The following is an 18,808-nucleotide window of genomic DNA, read 5'->3' as shown; positions in this document are numbered from 1 at the left end:
TTTACACAATGGTAGATGGACGGGCAACTTCCGAAGACGGATGGCATTTCAGAGAAGCCAAGAATCTGGAGAGCTGTGCGCAGGTCCTCCTTTGGCGGGCCCATGGAGCCAGCTGCGACCCAGCGACGTTTGTGCTCGACAAAGCTCCACCCAAGGAGTGAGTGGCTGGACTTCTTTCCTCTTTTAAAGCCAGAGGCCTGACATTTGGGGTGTGCACGTGTACGACCCTGCAGCTCTCCATGCACACACGAAGCGGCGTAGAACAGTACTGGTTGTGGTGGCGGCAGAAGTAAAGGTTCAAATAGCGTTTCCTCTGTGCCAGCTCATTCCAGAGGCTTCTGTACACAAAGTTGTTTAAACCTCCCAACAGCCTAGGAGACAGGTACTGTCTTCTCTCCTTTATAGAAGACACGGAGACTCAGAGAGATGGAGTCACTTGCTTGGGGCCACACAATCGCTCATTGGCAGAGGCCAGATGAGCCCTTGGCAGTCCGCGGAGCCTGCCTCGTCTCATTGCTGCTCACGGACGCTCGAGGCTGCTGACTGTGGGATAGTTTCTTAGGTTTTGCTGTTAAAAGTAATTTATTTATTTATTTTAAAAAAGATTTTATTTATTAGAGAGAGAGAGCGTGCGTGCACAAGTGGGGGGGGAGGGGCAGAGGGAGAGGGAGAAGCAGACTCCCCGTGGGGCTCGATCCCAGGACCCTGAGATCATGACCTGAGCCGAAGGCAGACGCTTAACCGCCTGAGCCACCCAGGCGCCCCATGTTAAAAATAGTTTACATCTCTCTCACTAGTGATTGGTTAAATGAAATACGGTACATATCCAGATACAGGATTTCCTATGGCTGTACAAAGAGGAGGAGGAAATTCTTTGTGTACTAGCCTAGGAAGTCTCTACCATATATTGCTAGTTGAGAAGAGCAAGGCCCAGGACCTTGAGGCCTGCATGCTCCCTTCTGTGCGGAACAGTATCTAGATATAGGGACAGGCTACAGGAAACCAGGAACAGGGTCATCTCTGGGGAGGGCGGTTGGGGACCTGGGGGATTAGGGAAGGTGGGTGACTTATTTTTAAAAAAGGGTGTAAGCCCTTTGAAATCTTGCCTTTTTATAATCATGGTGCACTTCATTTATTCAAGAAAACCCCACAAATCATAATTTTTAAGAAAGTCAAATAAATCTCTTATTTTGAGTTACTCTAATTCTCTCCCCTCTTTCTTTTGGTAGAGGCATGGTGGCAAATCCCACTTTATGCCAGAGAAGCCTTTCCCGGGAACGGTGAGGCCGACATCTGCCTGAGAGCAAACCCCAAGTGGCCTGCCTGCTCAGTGCTGGCTGCCTAGGGAGGCCTCTGCGGGGCCTTCAGGTACAGCATGCTCCAGGGGAGGGCAGGCAGGGCTGGGCCTCCACTCTCCCCGGCCCTCCTGTGTTAATGTTGTAGTAGGGCCGCTTCAGGGTCACGCGACTGGTCCCCCGCGACGAATCCCACAATAGTCCCAGTGGCTACGAGAGCTGAAAAGCAGCACGGGCACGAGCACGAGGGGGAGGTGATCCCGACGAGTCACATTTTGAGGGAATTTGAGAGAGGACAGCCTCCTGTCCTGTGGCGTGCCGGCTGGGAGGGGGCCCCCCTCTGAGGCCCTTGTGGGCTTGCTGCGCCCCAGCCTGCATCTCGTCACTCTCGAAGGATTAGCTGTGGTACAACCAAACCCCTTCTCACCCGAGCTTAGCCGAGATAAGGCTGACAATTTTTGAAAGACATTAATTAGAAGGAAATGCACAGAGCACAGTTTCCTGGACCATCCTGGCAGGCACGGGGAGATACCTCGTTCTTGGAAGAGCAAGTTACGGCACTGCACCCAAGGTGAGCCAGGAACTTTCTAGGCCCTGGTGGGAAGTTCCCTAAGGCCTGCCCCGGCTGGGGGTTTCAGGCCTGGCTGGCTCTGGAGCATACACTCTTCAGGCTCACCTCCTCTCGAGAAAGAGCCACCGGCGGGGGAAGCAGCACTTCGGGACGACAGGCAGCAGGCCAGCACCCCAGGCCCAACACCGCCAGGGGCAGGTCGCCAAGGTCACCCAGAAAGAGCAAGGCGCCTCTGTCCGTCCCGCGTCTGCACTTTCCTTCTTACTACACAAGCCTCTGGCCAGCACGACAACAGCAGTTACACACAGGAGAGACAAAATTCCCCCAGCATCCACTTTCCTCCCGTCATTCTGGTATTATTTTATTTTATTTATTTTTTTAAAGATTTTATTTATTTATTAGGGAGAGAGAGAGAAAGCACAAGCAGGGGGAGAGGTAGGTAGAGGGAGAAGCAGGCTCCCCGCCGAGCAGGGAGCCCGATGCGGGGCTCGATCCCAGGACCCTGGGATCATGACCTGAGCCGAAGGCAGACGCTTAGCTGACTGAGCCACCCAGGCGCTCCTATTATTATTATTTTAAAAAATATTTTATTTTTAAGTAATTTCTACACCCAACGTGGGCCTCAAACCCACAGCCCCGAGATCAAGAATCACACGCTCCACCAACTGAGCCGGCCAGGCGCCCCCTGCTGTCATTTTAAAAGAAAAAAAAAAAAAAGCCCTCTGAACGAGGGGCTTCTCACCTTTTGCAAAGGTTCCACGCATGCATGTTCTTCCCCGGCTATGACCCTCCCGCCCGCAGAGCTCCATCTGTAATGTCCTCCTCCCTGGCGCCTCGGCCCTGCACGACCCAGCCCCTTGCTGGGGCCCCGTCAGCACTGCGGGGCCTGCGCCCACACCTGCCCGATGACAGACAACAGGAAGGGAGGCACCTGCATCCCGAAACCTGTCTCTTCTGACCTTAGAAGAGGCAGTTATTTCTTTATTATGGCATTCTTGATATAATAAAAGCATCCTCATGGAGGTTTCAACCAAGAAAGAAAGAAATGAACGGAGTCTTCTGAAAGCCACCGTGTCACCACATCTTGGCGATGATGAGCGGGCGCACAAGGCTGAGCCCCACGTCCAAGGACGAGCAGCAGCCGCTGGCTCAGGGAGGGGCACTTTCTGGTTAACACGTGGCCTTCCAGAATTCTCCTTTGTCTCTCTGTTGTCAGTGGCTGTGTATAAGTCAGTTATATACAAATCTTTTCAGGAGTTAGAGTAATTCTTTCTGGAGAAAACCAGCAGTTACTATTGTCTATTTATTCTGATGAGAAGAGAACGGGGCGCCTGGGTGGCTCAGTCGGTTAAGCGTCTGTCTTTGGCGCAGGTCCTGGGATCGAGCCCTATGTTGGGCTCCCTGCTCAGCCGGCTTCTCCCTCTGCCCCTCCCCCCGCTCATGCTCTTTCTCTCTCTCAAATAAATAAATAAGATCTTAAAAAAAAAAAAAAAAAAGAAAAGGGGAAAAAAAATCAAATCAAGTCTAGTCTAAGGCGCCGGATGATGAGTTTTAGACAGTGCCATGGAATCTTCTGGGGGGTGCAACTAGCCCCTCCTTTTCCTATTAACACGCTATCCAAATGCCTGCATGAGAATCCTATTGCTGAGTTCAAAGCGCTAAAACCCTGGACATATTTTCCTGGTCATCTCACAGGCACGAAACGAGAGTCATTATGCATATTACAAAGGAATGCCAGCCTGTCCCTCACCAGGGGCTGTGGCCACGGGACTCTCCTGGGTGCATGAGGCCACGTACAGCACCCAGCCCGTGGCCATCATATCAGCGAGGGGACACATGTGAGACCACCCACATTCAAGACACTGCAGCAGCTGTCCCCTCAAGAGGCAGCTGATGCCCTGCTGACTGAGAACAGTGACACGGAGCCATGGAATTCTCCACGGGGGGAGAAGACTTGGAACCCACAGTCCCTGACTGACACATTGGGAAAAAAGCTGGATGTTTTAGAATTAATCCGAGGAGGCTGGGCCACCCTATCGCTTAGACAGTTTGCAATAATCCATCTGAGGCCGGGGTGGAAGCTTATTAGCTACAGTAACCAAATGCTCTCGCGTACAAAGCAGAGCGCGCTTGTTCTCTGTAATGTAATGACTGACGTTGCATCCAGGGAAATCTGTCCCCCCCCTCCTTTTTTTCTGCCCCTTTTAGATTGTCTCTTGTCTCCTTCCTTCCCTTGGGGCAAAAAGATTAATCACACCAAGGAACTGTGAATATGAAATGAGCTTCAGGGAAGGAAAATGGAAAAAAAAAAATCCAGTGGTTTACTAGATCGTACCTACCTACCGATCTACGTACCTACCTACGTACCTACCTACCTACCTAGCTATACGTATGCACGCACGCAACTCCCTTCCTTGAACCTCAAGGTTTTCTTCCCTTTAAAAAAGCCTGCTGCCTGATAAGCATGGAGAGCAGGCCCCACTCAGAGAAAACAAGCCTCACAGCCCCCCCTTCTGTAAGTGCTTTCTTGGCTTCCCCAGAGCCCCGCAATTGCTGAGCAGTGTGAGGTCGGCTGATGCTCGATACCTGGGATGGAAGACAGACAAAAGGAAGACGTGGAGAATCAATCCCCAAAGGCCTCCCCGTCAACTCCACCTTCAAATACGTTTGCCATCTTCGATCAAAGACGACCCTGGATAGAATTGCAGACGCCCCTCCCCAAGACACTGGGAACTTTGAAAGAAGCCAACTCAAAAATGTTTGCAGAGGACTAGACTGCCTGGAAATACATTAACAAGCATCTGATCGGAAGTTCTGGCCTTTAACCCCCCCCCCCCCCCCTTTAAAGGTACTCATGTGATTGGCATGGAACTCCCTGCTCTCCTGATTCTTCATCAAGGCCCCCACAGCTTCCAAGAAAAAGCACAGGTCACCAGCAGAAAAGGGCATCAACCTTCCTGAATGTCCAAGGCCGTCGCCCCAACGCTCAGATCATCAAAGGAACATTCAGGAATGGTTCCGGTCACCAAAAGGAACTGGTGATGTAATTCAAAGTTCAGTCTCTCTCTCGTAAAACTCATCAGCAAGCTCGACATACAGATCATTAAGGAAAACAGAGACCCTGAGGGGTGACAGCGCCGGGCAGAAAGAGGCAGACAGGAATTCTTTAGTGAGGCAAACAGATTCTTGCGTCAGCAGTTTGCTGTTCAGATGAGTGAGGCCACTCTACTCGTGGGCACCTTATCGCCATGGTAACTGAGCACAGAGCCCTGCACTGGGCCCTCTCACTCTCTGCTCTGAGACCATACCTCTCTCACTGAAGGGCTGTGGACAGAAGGCCAGTCTTCCAGAGTCCTTCCACACTTGGGAGGCTACCCTCACCACCAGGCCAGCTCAGAGGCCTGGAGGCTCACATGATGGGCGCTTCTCGCCAATGTTCAGGAACCAACCAACCCAGGGTTGGAACGATCTTCCCGCAGGCAGCTGGTTCTACCATGCTGAGCCGCCTTCGACACAGGCCTCGTGGAGCCACGACCAAGGACAGCATCTTTCTAGGTCCGGGGGGCCTCTTGGAAGGATTCCGTGGTAGCCATGGTGAGAACAGAGAAGCAGAATCCTGGGGAAATCCTAGAACCGGGGGCTTCACTACCGTACCTTTGGGGCAGCATTGCTGAAGCTCTCCTCAGAGACACTGATTCTCTACTCTGCCGGGGAAGATTCTGGAGTCTCCTATGGGCATCCATCCTGATGATTTACCAATACTCATCATCGTAAAATAATTCTGTTTTTCGAATCTAAATTCCACATACTGAAAAGCTCAGCTACTTTGATTTTTAGAAATACTCTTGAAAGGATAACACTGATAGTAAAGAAATTTCAAACAAGGAAAACTACTACCCACAATCTTGCCACTGTGATAATCGTCCTTCTTGTTTTGACAAGCACTTTCTAGTCTTTGCCAATCCACAGAAACATTTTGGCTTAGCTACCATCATGATATTAAAAAGTTTAGGGGTGTCTGGGTGGCTCAGTCAGTTGAGTGTCCAACTCTTAGTTTGGGCTCAGGTCATGATCTTAGGGTCCTGGGATCGAGCCCCGCATCCGGCTCCGCACTCGGCGGGGAGTTTGCTGGAGATTCTCTCTCTTCCTCTGCCCGCCTCCCCTCCCCACACTTGCACGCATGCGTGTGCACTCTCTAAACTAAATAAATAAATCTTAAAAAAATTTTATTTTCCTAGGATATATGAAATATTTTTCCATTTCTCTCCACAATCATCATGCTTATTGTTTCTACGGATTCCCTCTTGCTGACTGACAACGGGCATGGTGGGTGAAACGGTCTGCAATCCGTCTCCCGTCTGGCTGAGGAGACACAGGGAGAGACCCGCCTGCTACCTCTTCACAGAAACCACTGAGAAGTTCTTCAGTGCTCACTTTTATCCAGAGGCTCCCTGCCTCCGCCAATCTGCAGACTCTCCACGAGTTCTATGCATCGCTTTATTTTATAAAGTAATCTGATATCTTACAAATACCATTTACGTCCCTCTGAGGAGCCCGGCGTGGTTTTCCCACGCTGGGAATGTGACTATGGAAGTTCCAACACGGTAGCAACTACCTGCCGTTCGATGAAAGAGCGAAAGGCCATTCTTTTTAAGGATTTGTTCGCACACGGAGGAGATTTTGGCATCGATCATAACTGACCTGGAACTGCAGGAGACTTCAGGTTTTATTTAGGAACAAGCGATTTTGATCTAAAAAACGTTCGTCACATCCTGCCAAGTTTAGTCCTGACTCTGGTGGGGCAGCAAATACTGTCGGAGGCCTTAAGGGGAGGCCAGCTTTCCGCGGGAGTAAGAGGCAAGGCTGATTTTCCACACAAATGTCTGCAAAGCTCTGACACAAACGACTCTGTGCATTATTTGCCCTGATGCATCTGGAAGGCCAGCCAGGGCCGGGTGAGTTCTCTGGGGCTTGCCAACGAAACTGAGCGACCCGGAAATGACGCGAGAAGGAAGTACCTGGGATCCTTCTGCGGGTGGACAAACCACTCCACATAGATGTCCAGCCAAGGAGACCAACGATCCAGGTACGATATGGCCTTCCGCACCCCCATTTTGGTCAAATTCAAATCGGGAACACCCCGAGCACAAGCTCAGCCGGGAACTTTGCGGCAAGCGCCCCGCTCGGGCTGCATCTGTGAGTGGGTTTGGCATCTCGCAGCGGTAACGGCCGCTGCCGCCCAGCTGTTCCCCGTGCTACACATGTTTCCCCTCGTAAAACTTGCAGCGGGCTGGCGGGCTTCACGCTCCTCACTTAGCTTTGTTTGTGTTTTCAATGAATCAATGGGATATGGAGACTAATCAACATGTTTAGAAAAATAAAGGAAAAACGAGGAGCAGCTCAAGATGCTGGCTGTTCCTGGAAGCTGGGTGAGCCAAGCCCTGCGCTAGCGGGAGCGCGGGGAGGACACGCGAGGGGGTCCGGGAGCACGGTGCCGCCGCAAGGGGTCCGCAGGGCAGAAATGCCGCCTCAGAGACCTCGGGGCTTCAGATGAGGTGAGGGTCCCAGCCGGCGGGCACTCCAGGCGCCCCCACCCCCACCTGTCTCCCGGCTGGATTCGCATCCTCAGCCCCACTCTTCTGGACATCACTGGCTCTGTATCCATTCACACCCCAAACAGCTCCCAGGGGCCCTCTGCCATCTCCTTTCTGTGACCCTGCCGGCCGCTTGCTTCTTCTCCAGCCTTCCTGCTTGAAGGTGGCCCCAAGTTCTTCCAGATGGACTCAACTTCTCCCCGCCATGACCCTGCTGGGGGAGCATCGTGCACCCAATCCTGTCCCCTCCTATTCATATGGAAGCCCCCCCGGGTACAGAATCTGTCTCTGACTTGGACCCCAGCCCCCAAGCCTGCACACCTAGAAGCCACAGACTGATGAAAGACTTTGGTGGTGAGCGGGAAAACGCTGGAGGAAACCCTCACTCAGCTGTCGACTCTCCCGGTCTCCATTAGAAACTAGGACCATGAGAACCTAGCGTGCCAACGGGATACGGTGTTTTCAGATCCAGAGCCAGGGGTCCTCTGAGTCTCCCGGCTACAGACCAGAGGACAGGAAAATGTACAGGGGAGGGAAATATTTCACACAAGACAACAGAAATCAGCTGGTTACCTGAGCTCACACAGCCCTGCTGCAGGGGGTCCTGTAGTGACGTCACAGAATGGAGAACTAAATAAGACAAAGGGTTACAATTAAATGAGGAAACAAACCCCAGGTGCTTAAAGCTTCCTAATGCACCCAGCCCGCAGTGGGGCGGGGACAGCGTAAGGGCCCCAAAGGTCCCACTCCTTCCGGGGGGCGGCCAGAACTCGGGGCCATGCAGGCAGGCACTGCTCTGCTGGGGAAAAGCCGGGACCCCCCGGTCGGGAGCAGGTGGAAGCCGGAGCCCGTTCTCTCTCTCACCTCTGTGCCTTTGGCTGATTTCCTCTCCTGATTCCCTGATTTAGCTACTTGACTTTTACTTATATTTATGTATAAACAGCATTTTCTTAATTAGTAACTCATTTTCCGCTGCTTATAAAATTAGCTAGGCACAATCTTCTCTCCCCTCAAAACTGAAGTCGGTCTCATGGCAACAGGTTGTGCGGGAAGGGGGCAGCTCGCGGCCTCCCCCGCGTACGTTTCCCCGCCCCCACCCGTAGGCGCCCAGGGCAGGGCCACCCTTACCTGGCCCCTGCTGCCCCTGCACAGGCAGGACACCCTGGCCCAGCTCGCCGTTGAGCCAGAGCTGCATCCGGATGAAGGGTTCGCGGCCTTTCTGGGTCAGTTTGCTCCAAGGCTTTGGCCGGGACAGCATGTCACTGACGCTGCCCTGGGACAGGCCCAGTACCTGCAGTGGCAACCAAAGGCATGGCATCAGTGGCCAGGATTTAGTGCAAGGGGACAAAATCCGCCGGCGATGCACAGAGAGCCATGGAGAGGCCGAGACGGACGACACCCAGTGAGCACTTTAGGGGCTGAGCACAGACCCCCGCCCCCGCCCCATCCGTCCCTGCCTGCTGGATGGCGCCAGCCTGGGGCGGGGGAATAAGCTTTCAAGGTCACCGGTGGGCTGATGCCCTGGCACGGGGAACCCACGGTTACAGTCCTAGCTATCTGCTCCCAGGGAGAGGGGTTGGGATCTCGCCCAGGGCCTCGTCCTGCCGAGGCCGCGGGGCTGTCGTCCCGACACCCTGAGGAGGAAGCGCTGAAACCATCTTGCTCTTTGGTGGTGTCACGAAAGGTGGAGGTGCTGGGGCCACAGACCCGTTTAGCGGCCGGAGCAGCGGATGTTGGCGGGATGCGGGAGGCCAGTCGTCTTTGTGGCGCTGGGCCAGGCTGACCTTTAGAGAGGTTTGCTCTCTCTGACCACATCCTGCTCTGCAGTGGGGGCCCAGAGGTGCGCCGGCGGCGGCGGGGGCGCCAGCCTCGGAGTAAGACTCACTGCAGACGACCAGCAAGTTGCACGTACATGCCCGAGTTTTCTGAACGCTCACATATGGCCATACATATGTATGGGCACAAACACCCCCCACAGGACACAGATGCAGCCCAGAGATATTTAGGGGCTGCATTCGATCACTCTTTTGAAAAGTTCTCAAGTTCCAGAATAAACTGCACTCACGGGCCAAACAAGTTCAACGCTATTAAGTCTCTGCTAAATTTAAGGCATGAGCACAAATGTCTATTTAAATGTTCTCAAATGATATTTTTACAACACTGAACTAGAAATTTCAAGGGACTTTAAATTCTCATCCTCACTTCTCTCCACCCCATCACCTTTTGCAAAATCAGGACAAAGAGATCACAATGAGATGTTGTAAGGATCTGAGGCACGGTACGCTGCGAACACTGAATGAAAGGCAGGACAGTGTGGGGCTGGGGGGGGTGCAGGAGGGGACGGAGACCCTGCGTGGGGCCCCTCGGAGGCCACTACCGCCCCTGCTACGTGCCCCTCAGGGAGGCTGCCTTTTAGGGGAGTGGAGTGCTTCTCATTATGCTCAGTAATTACTTACTGAATCTGAAATGATGCTGGGGTATTATGTTTATCTTGTATTTTACGGCCCTGGTAAATCCCCATTATCCAGAATCTGTTACCGGGAAGTGCCAAGAACAGAAAGGGTCTGGGGGGGCTTACTCACAAACCATTGTACTTTCATGAGCCTGGGAGGGGAGACATGGAAATGGGGGCTTTTAGGGCCAGCTGCGGGCATGGCCCGGGCCGCATGAGCTATGGATTCTGGGCAGGTCGCTTCACCAAGCGCCTTCTGAGTTATGAGAAAGGTACGATTATGCCTATCACGTGACACAAGCTTTTCCTATCCTGTGCCTTTTGCTTCTCTGCACACTGGTGGTCTCCCTATGGGCTCAGATCTTTTTTGGCCAAAAAAAAGCCTGCGGAGGTGTGTCTGGGCCACACTTGGCAGAGAGGTGGGACTTGAACTGAGCCACCGGCCGGCTGGGGGCATGTAGTTGACTTCCCTGAGCCTCACTGTCCTTATCTGTCAGATGGTGACTTTAGCACCCCCTCACAGTGTCACCGGGAGTCAAAAGGAGCGTGGTGGGTGACGGGGCCTAGCCCAGAGTCTCGCCCCTAAGGGGACGCGGCAAATGGAACATTCACCGGCCAGCTTCTCCGCAAGTTTGGGGGCGGGCGACCCTTTCTGCTCTGTGGCTCACTAAAGGGGCTATGGCCACGTCCTCCAGAGAGACAGGAAAAGGCAGGCCCCCGAACCAACCCCTTACCTTCTCCCCGAAGATCCTTTGACAGATGCCGTTCTTGGCCAGCTTCTCTTTCACCTGCCGGGTGAGCTCGATGGTGTCCACTTCCTGGTACATGTAGATCTCATACTGCTCCGGGGTCAGCGGAGGGACCGAGGGCTTGGCGGGCTTGGACATGGGCACGATCGGGGAGGAGGGCAGGGGGCTGTTCTGGGGGGTCTCGCTGCGGCTGGCTCCGGTCAGGCTCAGCTCCGAGCTCTGGGAGTACGGCGACTCGGCGCTGGGCCACTCCTTCCAGTACTCTGACGACGACGAGGGTCCCTGGAGCTGGCTGCGCTCGGCCCGCGGCTGGCTGCCGCCACCTTTCTCCTTGGTGCTGCTGGCTTCTTCCGACTTGGTGTCCTCGGGGGGCACGGCGCTCTTCCTCTCCGGCTGCACCGTGCTCCACCAGTGGTCCTTCCACACGCCGCTGCGGCCCAGCTCGCTCTTCACGTGTCTCAGGACCCCCTGCGCAGACTCGGCCGCTCCCTGGAGGTCCAGCCCGGGCGCGTCCTGCGACTCCTTTTTGAGGGCCGGGGGGTTGGGCAGAGCGGAAGCACTGGCATCGGGGGCGGAGGGGGGCTTCTTCAAGGACAGGGCGAGCGGAGGGTAGCTGGACACGGATGACATGGGCGAGGAGGGTATCAACTTGGGGGTCAGGATGGCGATGTCGGCCTGGGACAGCGGCGCGGGCTTTAAGGCGGGGTCGAGGGCGGCCTGCTGGGCCTCCATCTCGCGGCGGGCCTGCTGCAGGATGGAGCGGATGGCGTCGTCCGAGCTCCCGCTGCCGGCCGTGGACGAAGGCTGGGCGGGCTCTGCTGCACGGAGCAAACACAGGCGTGAGGTGGTGGCGGGCCCGAGCCCTCCGGTCGGGAGCGCGCTGTTGTTCCCTCCGCTTCCTTCTAACCCGGCCTCCCACAAAATGCGGATTCTCTGGGACAACCAAGCCACTCGACTTGGACCAGCATTTCCTCGGTCAGTGGACCCCGCGTGCATCCTGTCTGGGCAGGGACAGACGGACTAACGCCACCGCTCTGAGACCCGCTGGCCTTTACTTCACGCCATCTGAAAGGGTTCATTATCCCCGAGTGTGTGTGGTGGGGGGAGCGGGGAAAGTGGGCAGACGCTCAGGGATGTGCCATCACCCCTGAGGATTTCTAAACAATATTCTCGTGTGCTAAATTCCAAAACCGTAGTGCTTGGGTCAACCTTTAGAGACGTAATTTCTGTTAAGGGTTGCAGCGTGAGCCCGGAGTCTCCAGTGAGACACGGCCGTGTTTGGGCTGGCCCACATTTATTGTCCCCTGGGCAGGTGACTGCGGTGTGGCCGGCAACAGCGAGCCCCACGATGGGGGGACCGACCTTGGGGGACTCAGAGGGCACGGCTGGGCCTCGGGATTTCCGTCTGTGAGCTTGGGATGGGTGGTGGGCTAGATCGAGGACCCTTAACGAGGGCTGTGCCCCAGAATCACCCGCTGGGCTTGTTAAAATGCACATGCCCAGGCCCCAGCCCTGAGGGTCTGCCTGAGTAGCAGGCGTGGGGCTGCAGCAGCCCCGCGTTTTTGACCAACTCCCGGGCGACTGTGGAGCGAGGCCCTGGCTGAGGAGTGCCGGGCTGAACGCTCCCGCGGGTGGTGCCAGCTCGTGGACACCTTCACATCTGGGGGACGGAATCACAGGATCCAGCTCCTTATCCACTTTAAATGAGGCTGAAAAATGCTTCAAATAACAGGGACAACCTTTTAGGCCTCTCGAGGACTTAATTTCACCGGCTGACCGAGGGCCCTGCTTCTCGGACATGCACGATCCCCACAGCACCCTCGGGTGCAAGCAGAACCAGCACTGGTCTGCGGGAGAAACCGGGCCCTTCTGCTCTCGATCCGGGGCTGTCTCCCACCCTGTCAGGGGGCCCGGCCAAGCCTCTTGGTTGTTCAGCCACCCAGAGGAGGGGCTGGCTTACATGTCAACTCTGGTCTGGAGAAGAAGAACTACATCAAATGGAAGGTCCCCCCAGTGTCAGGCCCCAGGGCCTCACAGGACAGTCTCCCACCCACCGCACTGGGGTCCCTGTAAGGAGGCAGATGGTTGCAGAGGGGGAGGTGCTGGGACAAGAGCTGAGAGACCTGGGTTTCCACCCAGGACCTGCCATTTAGTAAGTCTCACTTGGAGCCTGAGTTTGAGAATCAGCAGTAGGGTAACAGTATCTACCTTTCAGGGCAAGGGTGTGGACCTAGTTTAAATAGGACAGGGGAGGTAAAAATGCCAAGGCCAGGCCTAGTTCCCAGAAGGGAGCTCCGGGCTCGCCACTGAATGAGTCATGTGGGAGTGGGGTGGCCTGGGGGAAGGGCCTCGTGGCCAGGGGAGGGACTGGGTGATGGCCTGCCACCAGGCCTGGCGGAAGCCCCGTGACTAGGTCCGCGGGGGAGCGGCTCTGCAGAGCAGGGGCTTCACGGGTACGGGGTGGGTGCGCGTCCCTATGCTGAACCCCAGAGCAAGAGAACCCAGGCACTTGGTCTCCTCTCCGGCAGCAGGTCTGAGCTGAACCTACGGCCGGTGTGCCTTGCTGTCAAACTCAGCCAGAGAGAGGCTGAAGCGTGGCGGCTCTCTCCTGTCGGACGAGGCAACTCTCAGGGAGCACCGAGGGCCGAGTCCTGAGGCCGCCTGACTGCAGAGGTGGACATCCATCTACTACAACTTCCCGCTCCTCCCTAGCAACATTCGTTCTGCGAAGCAGCTTAGGATTTATTTTGCACCCATCCTTTTTCGGGGTTCAGTCAAGGATATACCCAAATAACAAAGCCCGTATGGCATTTGAAAAAGGCAATTTGACACAGACCACATGTCCACGTAAGTATAAGGACTAACTAGGCCAGGGACACCTTCTTGAGTCAATGCTAGCGCGTGATGTGATAAAAAGAAAAACAGAGATCACGCAGACCTCTGCTCCCCTCTGCACTTGCCTAAGTGCCTGAAAACACACGTTCTATTGTGTGGGGTTTTCATTTTTTTTTTTTTAAAGTTAAATACTGCTAACCAGGACACTCATGACAATTCTTCTAATTAACCCTGGAAGACAGTGGTCAAAGAAGCGGATTCCGTACCAGTTTTCTGCACCTGCAGCTCCCTTTTGGCTTGTTCCAGGATGGACTTGATTGCTTCATCGGATCCGGTATCGGAGGCTCGGATCCGGGTCGTGATGTTACCTGCAGGGAGAAGCCACACCCATGACATCAAACCCGGACGTGAAACAAACCAACCAACAAAAATCAAGGCTGCACGAAGAGGTCATTCTGATCAATAGCTCCCAAGTTGAGGCCGGTGACGGTTAAGGAGGCAGGCGTGGCCTCCCGTTGACCCGTACCTCCTGGGTGTGCAACCTCACAGCGGGTACTGCGGCCCTGGGCAGGAAGGGCTTCCTGCGGAATCTACCTGGTGGTCAGGGTCATGTGGCCAGCGGGACAAGCTCTCACGGTTACCCCAACTGGATGGCACCCGTGGGGCGGGATTAGGGAGAGCAGGTCACCCACTCCAGTACCAAACCAGAGGAAGGCCTGGAAAAGGCAGTGGTGTTTGCGAGTCACTTAAAAGCAACTCCGACAATTGCTTTGGCCTGGGATTGTGCTCAAGGTTCTGCACGTCTGTTGGACGCTGGTGTCCCCAAAAAGCAACGATGGGAAATGCAGGTGAAGGGTCGAGGTGGATTACCTATCAGTCATGGGCACATACAAGGTGAAGAGGATGAAGGCTTCCTATTTCGGCTCTTTGGTCACATGCTGTCTTTTAAAAATTTATGAATGAGGCGAGTAGCTTGCAGAGCTCCCTCCAGGACAAGACCCTCGGTCACCTGGTGACGCTCTGCAGAGTAGCCACGTGCACGGACGCACGGAAGCTACTGTGGCCCCGGGGGCTGGCCCCGGCTCTTTCTGGAAGCCTTCCACGTATCGTAGTTTAATTCTCCGCTACCTTACTAAGTAAGCACCGCCACACCAAACCATTGCAAAACAAGCAGACCGCGGGGGCGGAGCCCCTTTAAAGATGCAGCACCAAGGAGCGCAGGGGGGCCCAGAGGAGAACCGATTACGTTTGGAATTTGTTGGAATTTGTCCACTCCGTAGTACCTTTAACACAGTTCAGAGTTAAAAGGAAGTACAAGGAAGCAGCAGTATGTCATCTGACTCAGCCACCTGATTTTTCTCAGAGCAACGATTGTTAACGCTCCTGCCCGCTTCTGAGAAGGGCGGGGGGGACGGTGTAATTTGAACCTGAGGGGGGGGTTGGGATGGCACTTGGGGACTGATTCTTAGGGGCGCTTTCTCTCCTCGCCTCTTCCGCACCCAGTAGAGTGCGGGCAGCTCAGGAGGGACTGTGCGTACTTGAGCCCGTGCTTTGTTTTATACTTACTAGCTGTTTTTCCATCAGGTTCCAGGCCAGAATCACACTGCACAGTTTTAACCCGAATGCACAGCTAAGGACATGCTGCTTCCTAGGTTTTACTAACTGCAAAGAAAAACACCTGCCTGCAACATACCTTCGGACCCATTTCTTCGTTTCGGTACTTCCTGAAATAGTCTGTTCAGGCTCTGGCCTGGATTCTCTGTTGAAAAACAAGTGTGGTAAGAACAAAACAATCAGGGGGATGGTGGTGTTGACGATATGGGCTGTGTGACATGAAATCTGAGCCGCCTGTCGCTACAGAAAGGGCTCAGGGCTTCCTGTGCAACTCGGGAGTTACTAGAAACTTTTGAGAGGCCCTTCCCTGGCCAGCCGGCCTGCAGAGGCCATGGCTCTGCTGCGGAAGATCAGACAGACCTAAGGAGTGGCCCACGGCACCAATGCCATGAGGGTCAAACGGAGGGAGCACCGCCTGCCACCAAGCGCATCGCCCACCAGCCCCCGGAACAAAGCTCACATTAATCATCCAAAGACAGTCAATTTCAGTTAACATCGCCATAGAAAGCTCGATGTGCTTTGTGCAAATCGACGCTGTTCGAAACGTCTCCCTGCTCCATTTGTCGTGTTTCAAACGCGTCTGATAAGATCTACCCCTCTCTACCACTGCTGGTTTAGCAGAATGATCCTGTCGTTCAAGGGGGAAGGGATTCTCTCAATCGGGGATGCGAATGGACTTTTCATCTTTTTGTGGAGGGTGGGGTAGGAAGGGTGTCTCAATAGAACTTCCACGTATCCTACTCAAGGAGGCGTGTTTTGCTCATTGGGCTGCGCCAGTCGCTAACAGAAGCTAACACCGGGAGGGGGGCTGGCCACAGGACACGCTCCCTTGTGCGCGTGGGGCAGAGGAGAGGACACGTGGCCGATACGCTCTCCCCAGGCCTGACCCCGGCTGCTGCCGCCGGGGCTCCAGGGCCAGACGCTACCTGAGGGCTCCTCCCCCGTGGGGCCAGCACCCACTGCCCATCGGACCACTGGACATTACACACGTCGGGACGTTGTACGGGGTGTAATTCCGTCCGATTCGATACGCGGGATTGAGGTTCTGAGTCTACTACATGCGAGGTGCTGAGCGAGTGTCAGAGGCCAGACCCCCCCAATCTATGGGCTCTGGCTCACGCCAGCCGACCCTCAGATCGGACCCTGGAGATGGTAGAACTCAGGAGAACTTTACCTGATGTGATGCACAAATGTTTCGTCACACGCACACACACACTCACACACAACCCTGACGGGTTCACACGCTGGCGCCAGCCCCCGAAAGCCTCTCACCTCTTTGTCTGCCTTGGATGCTGCGAAGGGCCAAGATGTTCTGCTCGTCTGAGAGGAACTGCTTCATCTTGTGAAAGGGCTCCTTGCCGCGAACGGTCAGTTTATTCCAGGGCTTGGGCCGGGCCAGAATCTCGCTCACAGACCCTTGAGACAGTCCCAAGACATAGTGTCCGAAAATGCGCTGTCCGATATTGTGCTTGATCAACTGTTCCTTCACCTGCCGGGCGATTTCTGCCGTGTCTATCTCCTCGCCCTCGGAGACGCTCCCAGCACTTTCTGACTGGCTGGGAGACGGGGCCATGCCATTTACATCTGGGCTCTGTTGTAATGGACTTTGGGAAGATATGGAGTTTGTGCTGTATGGACCTGTTGAAAAAATCATGCTTGTGCTTCCTGCTTCCTGCATGGCCTTGGAGTAGAAGGACTGCATTAGCTGTCGTTGGAGGAGAGAGTTTAGTGCAAATTTTCCCGTAGAAGCCAGGGGTAGGCTGGGGCTTGCCAGGGATGAGCTGAAAAAGTCTTGCGTTAACCCCGCTGGTGAGAACTGGTGTGTACCATTAGTATTGGAAGCCTGCTCCCCCGTGTTGCGGGACAACTGAGGAGGAGGGGAGGCCGGCAAAGGTCCAGGACGCCGACTCTCAGGCTGGTCTTTCCCTTTTCTCCTGGCTGACCCTACAAGGAAGGGCAAACATAATGCATTATGGGGGATTCAAAAGGGAAAAAAAACCAAGACCAAAATGCCAAGTTTGCCCCACAAAAGGGAAAAAAAAAAAGTGCAGATTTTCCAAGGGCCAATGAGGTGTGTTGGTTTGTTTTTCAATTGAATTTTTAAATTAGCCAAACGAGGCCCCCCGAAACAAGCAACATGCATTTCATGTTTGCACCTTTCTTGTACGTTGCAGCCTGGAGAGTCCCCTCGACACAGATTCAAACCCCTAAAGTGGCAAGGAGCCGGTACCACACACAGTAAAGAGTCGACAGGTCGCGGGGCCTCTTATTGGGCCGCTAGCATTCGAGCTATTACCAGAAGGGCCCCACCTGAGGAGCAGCAAACACTGACATTTTGGGACCAACGGGTTCTCTCACACCACTTGCTCTGAGGCGAATGCACTGCACCGAGTCCACTCGATCGAAGGCACGCACATTTTAAGAATGAATTATCATCGGAGCCCGAGACACTGTTAAACGGTTTACCAGCTGCCAAAACCAGAAGCAGTCAGTGACGCCACCACTTTGGGACGAGCAAAGAAAGGCTAAGGATGGGGGATGCGCTCCCAAGGAAAACCTGACAAAAGGAAGAAAAGCTCCACTGAGGCTGGAAGCAGCCCCGGAAACACCACAAGACAGAGGCCGCACGACTGGGACCGGACCAGAGAGGCCACCATCCTCTGAGCGTCCCTCCTGGCCTCTCCTGCCCTGACTGACCTCCGCAGCTGCTCTGCGGCCACGCGCCTCGTCGTGCGCGTCGGTAGGCGGGGCGGGGGGAGGGGAGGAGCCGTGCGGAGGCCCAGGAGGAGACCAAGCGCTCATTAGTCAAGGCTGTCATCAACCGCTGATGCTCCCGTCATGCATCGGCCCAGACTCACGGTTCACCTTCCTCTTCCTCGGCCCCCGGAAGGGACCGAGCACGGCACGCGAGACCCTGTCAACCTACCGCTCAGGTCGCTGTTGGAGATGCGCAGCGCGGCATTCTCGGACTGTAGCGAGCGGTTCTTCTCCAGCAGCAGCACTTCCAGGGGCTTGGACGCGTCCTAGATGGGGCAGAGCAGGGCTCACTGTGGGGCCGGCCACCCGCCCGCTCCCCGGGGCCGCCAGACCCCGAAACCCCTGCTCCGATGGCCTGTGCAGCCCGCTCTCTGACTCCCATGCGTTATAGGAACTTGCCTTCCCCTGGAGATGCTCCCACACGCGTGGAGAGCACTCAAGAGCCTTTCCAACAGGATGCATTCCCGTCGCAGTCATTCTTCTTTTACACCCATGTGGCTTCTAGACAACTCCTATTCTCTATGCCGTCCCCAAGGTCGAGGAGTCTAAACCTGTCCCTCATCTGGCACGCGGACTGGCTGCCGAGCCACAGACCTGTCCGGAGGTCGCTACCAAGGTTAAGCTTTCCTTGGTACCAGCCACAAAGAGTCAGCTGCCGTCTGGACATCAGGAGCGGGATTCCATTTGATGCCTTAAATTCTCCCTGGCCACCAGGTTACCGGGCACCGTGGTCATTTTGCCCCACCTCTTTTCCACGTGAGGCAGCAGATAAAGAAAGTTCCTAAGCTGGTCCGTTTGGGGCTAGTCTCTGACACGATCTAAAAGTGGTCTTACCCATGTGCTCAGTGCCCGCCCAAGTGAGATCACAACGTCATGTGAACTGAGCTACCCGTCTGGAAAACACTGACTTTTCTCTTCCTGCCTCTTTTTAATTAAAGATA

General features: G+C 54.9%; 1 protein-coding gene across 6 annotated transcripts in view; it reads right to left on the bottom strand.

Annotated features, from left to right (window-relative positions):
- CUX1 (cut like homeobox 1) overlaps positions 1 to 18,808 on the bottom strand; it is a 352,682-nt gene that overhangs the window by 52,227 nt on the left and 281,647 nt on the right. For 3 of the 6 annotated variants that reach the window (XM_032430822.1, XM_032430821.1, XM_032430820.1), the window contains exons 14-20: positions 18,037 to 18,133; positions 16,383 to 17,054; positions 15,190 to 15,255; positions 13,763 to 13,864; positions 10,647 to 11,479; positions 8,589 to 8,751; positions 8,034 to 8,090 (exon numbers count right to left, since the gene is read on the bottom strand). In XM_032430822.1, the coding sequence (XP_032286713.1) occupies positions 8,034 to 8,090; positions 8,589 to 8,751; positions 10,647 to 11,479; positions 13,763 to 13,864; positions 15,190 to 15,255; positions 16,383 to 17,054; positions 18,037 to 18,133 (1,990 nt within the window). The remainder of the gene's footprint in view (positions 1 to 8,033; positions 8,091 to 8,588; positions 8,752 to 10,646; positions 11,480 to 13,762; positions 13,865 to 15,189; positions 15,256 to 16,382; positions 17,055 to 18,036; positions 18,134 to 18,808) is intronic. The other 3 variants (XM_032430825.1, XM_032430824.1, XM_032430823.1) reach the window with 1 other exon arrangement.

The sequence above is a fragment of the Phoca vitulina genome, unplaced genomic scaffold (assembly GCF_004348235.1).
Source record: "Phoca vitulina isolate PV1807 unplaced genomic scaffold, GSC_HSeal_1.0 scaffold45, whole genome shotgun sequence".
In the NCBI taxonomy this organism is placed as follows: domain Eukaryota; kingdom Metazoa; phylum Chordata; class Mammalia; order Carnivora; family Phocidae; genus Phoca; species Phoca vitulina.
Note: the sequence above shows the minus strand (reverse complement) of the source record. Positions and strands in the feature narration are given on the sequence as shown.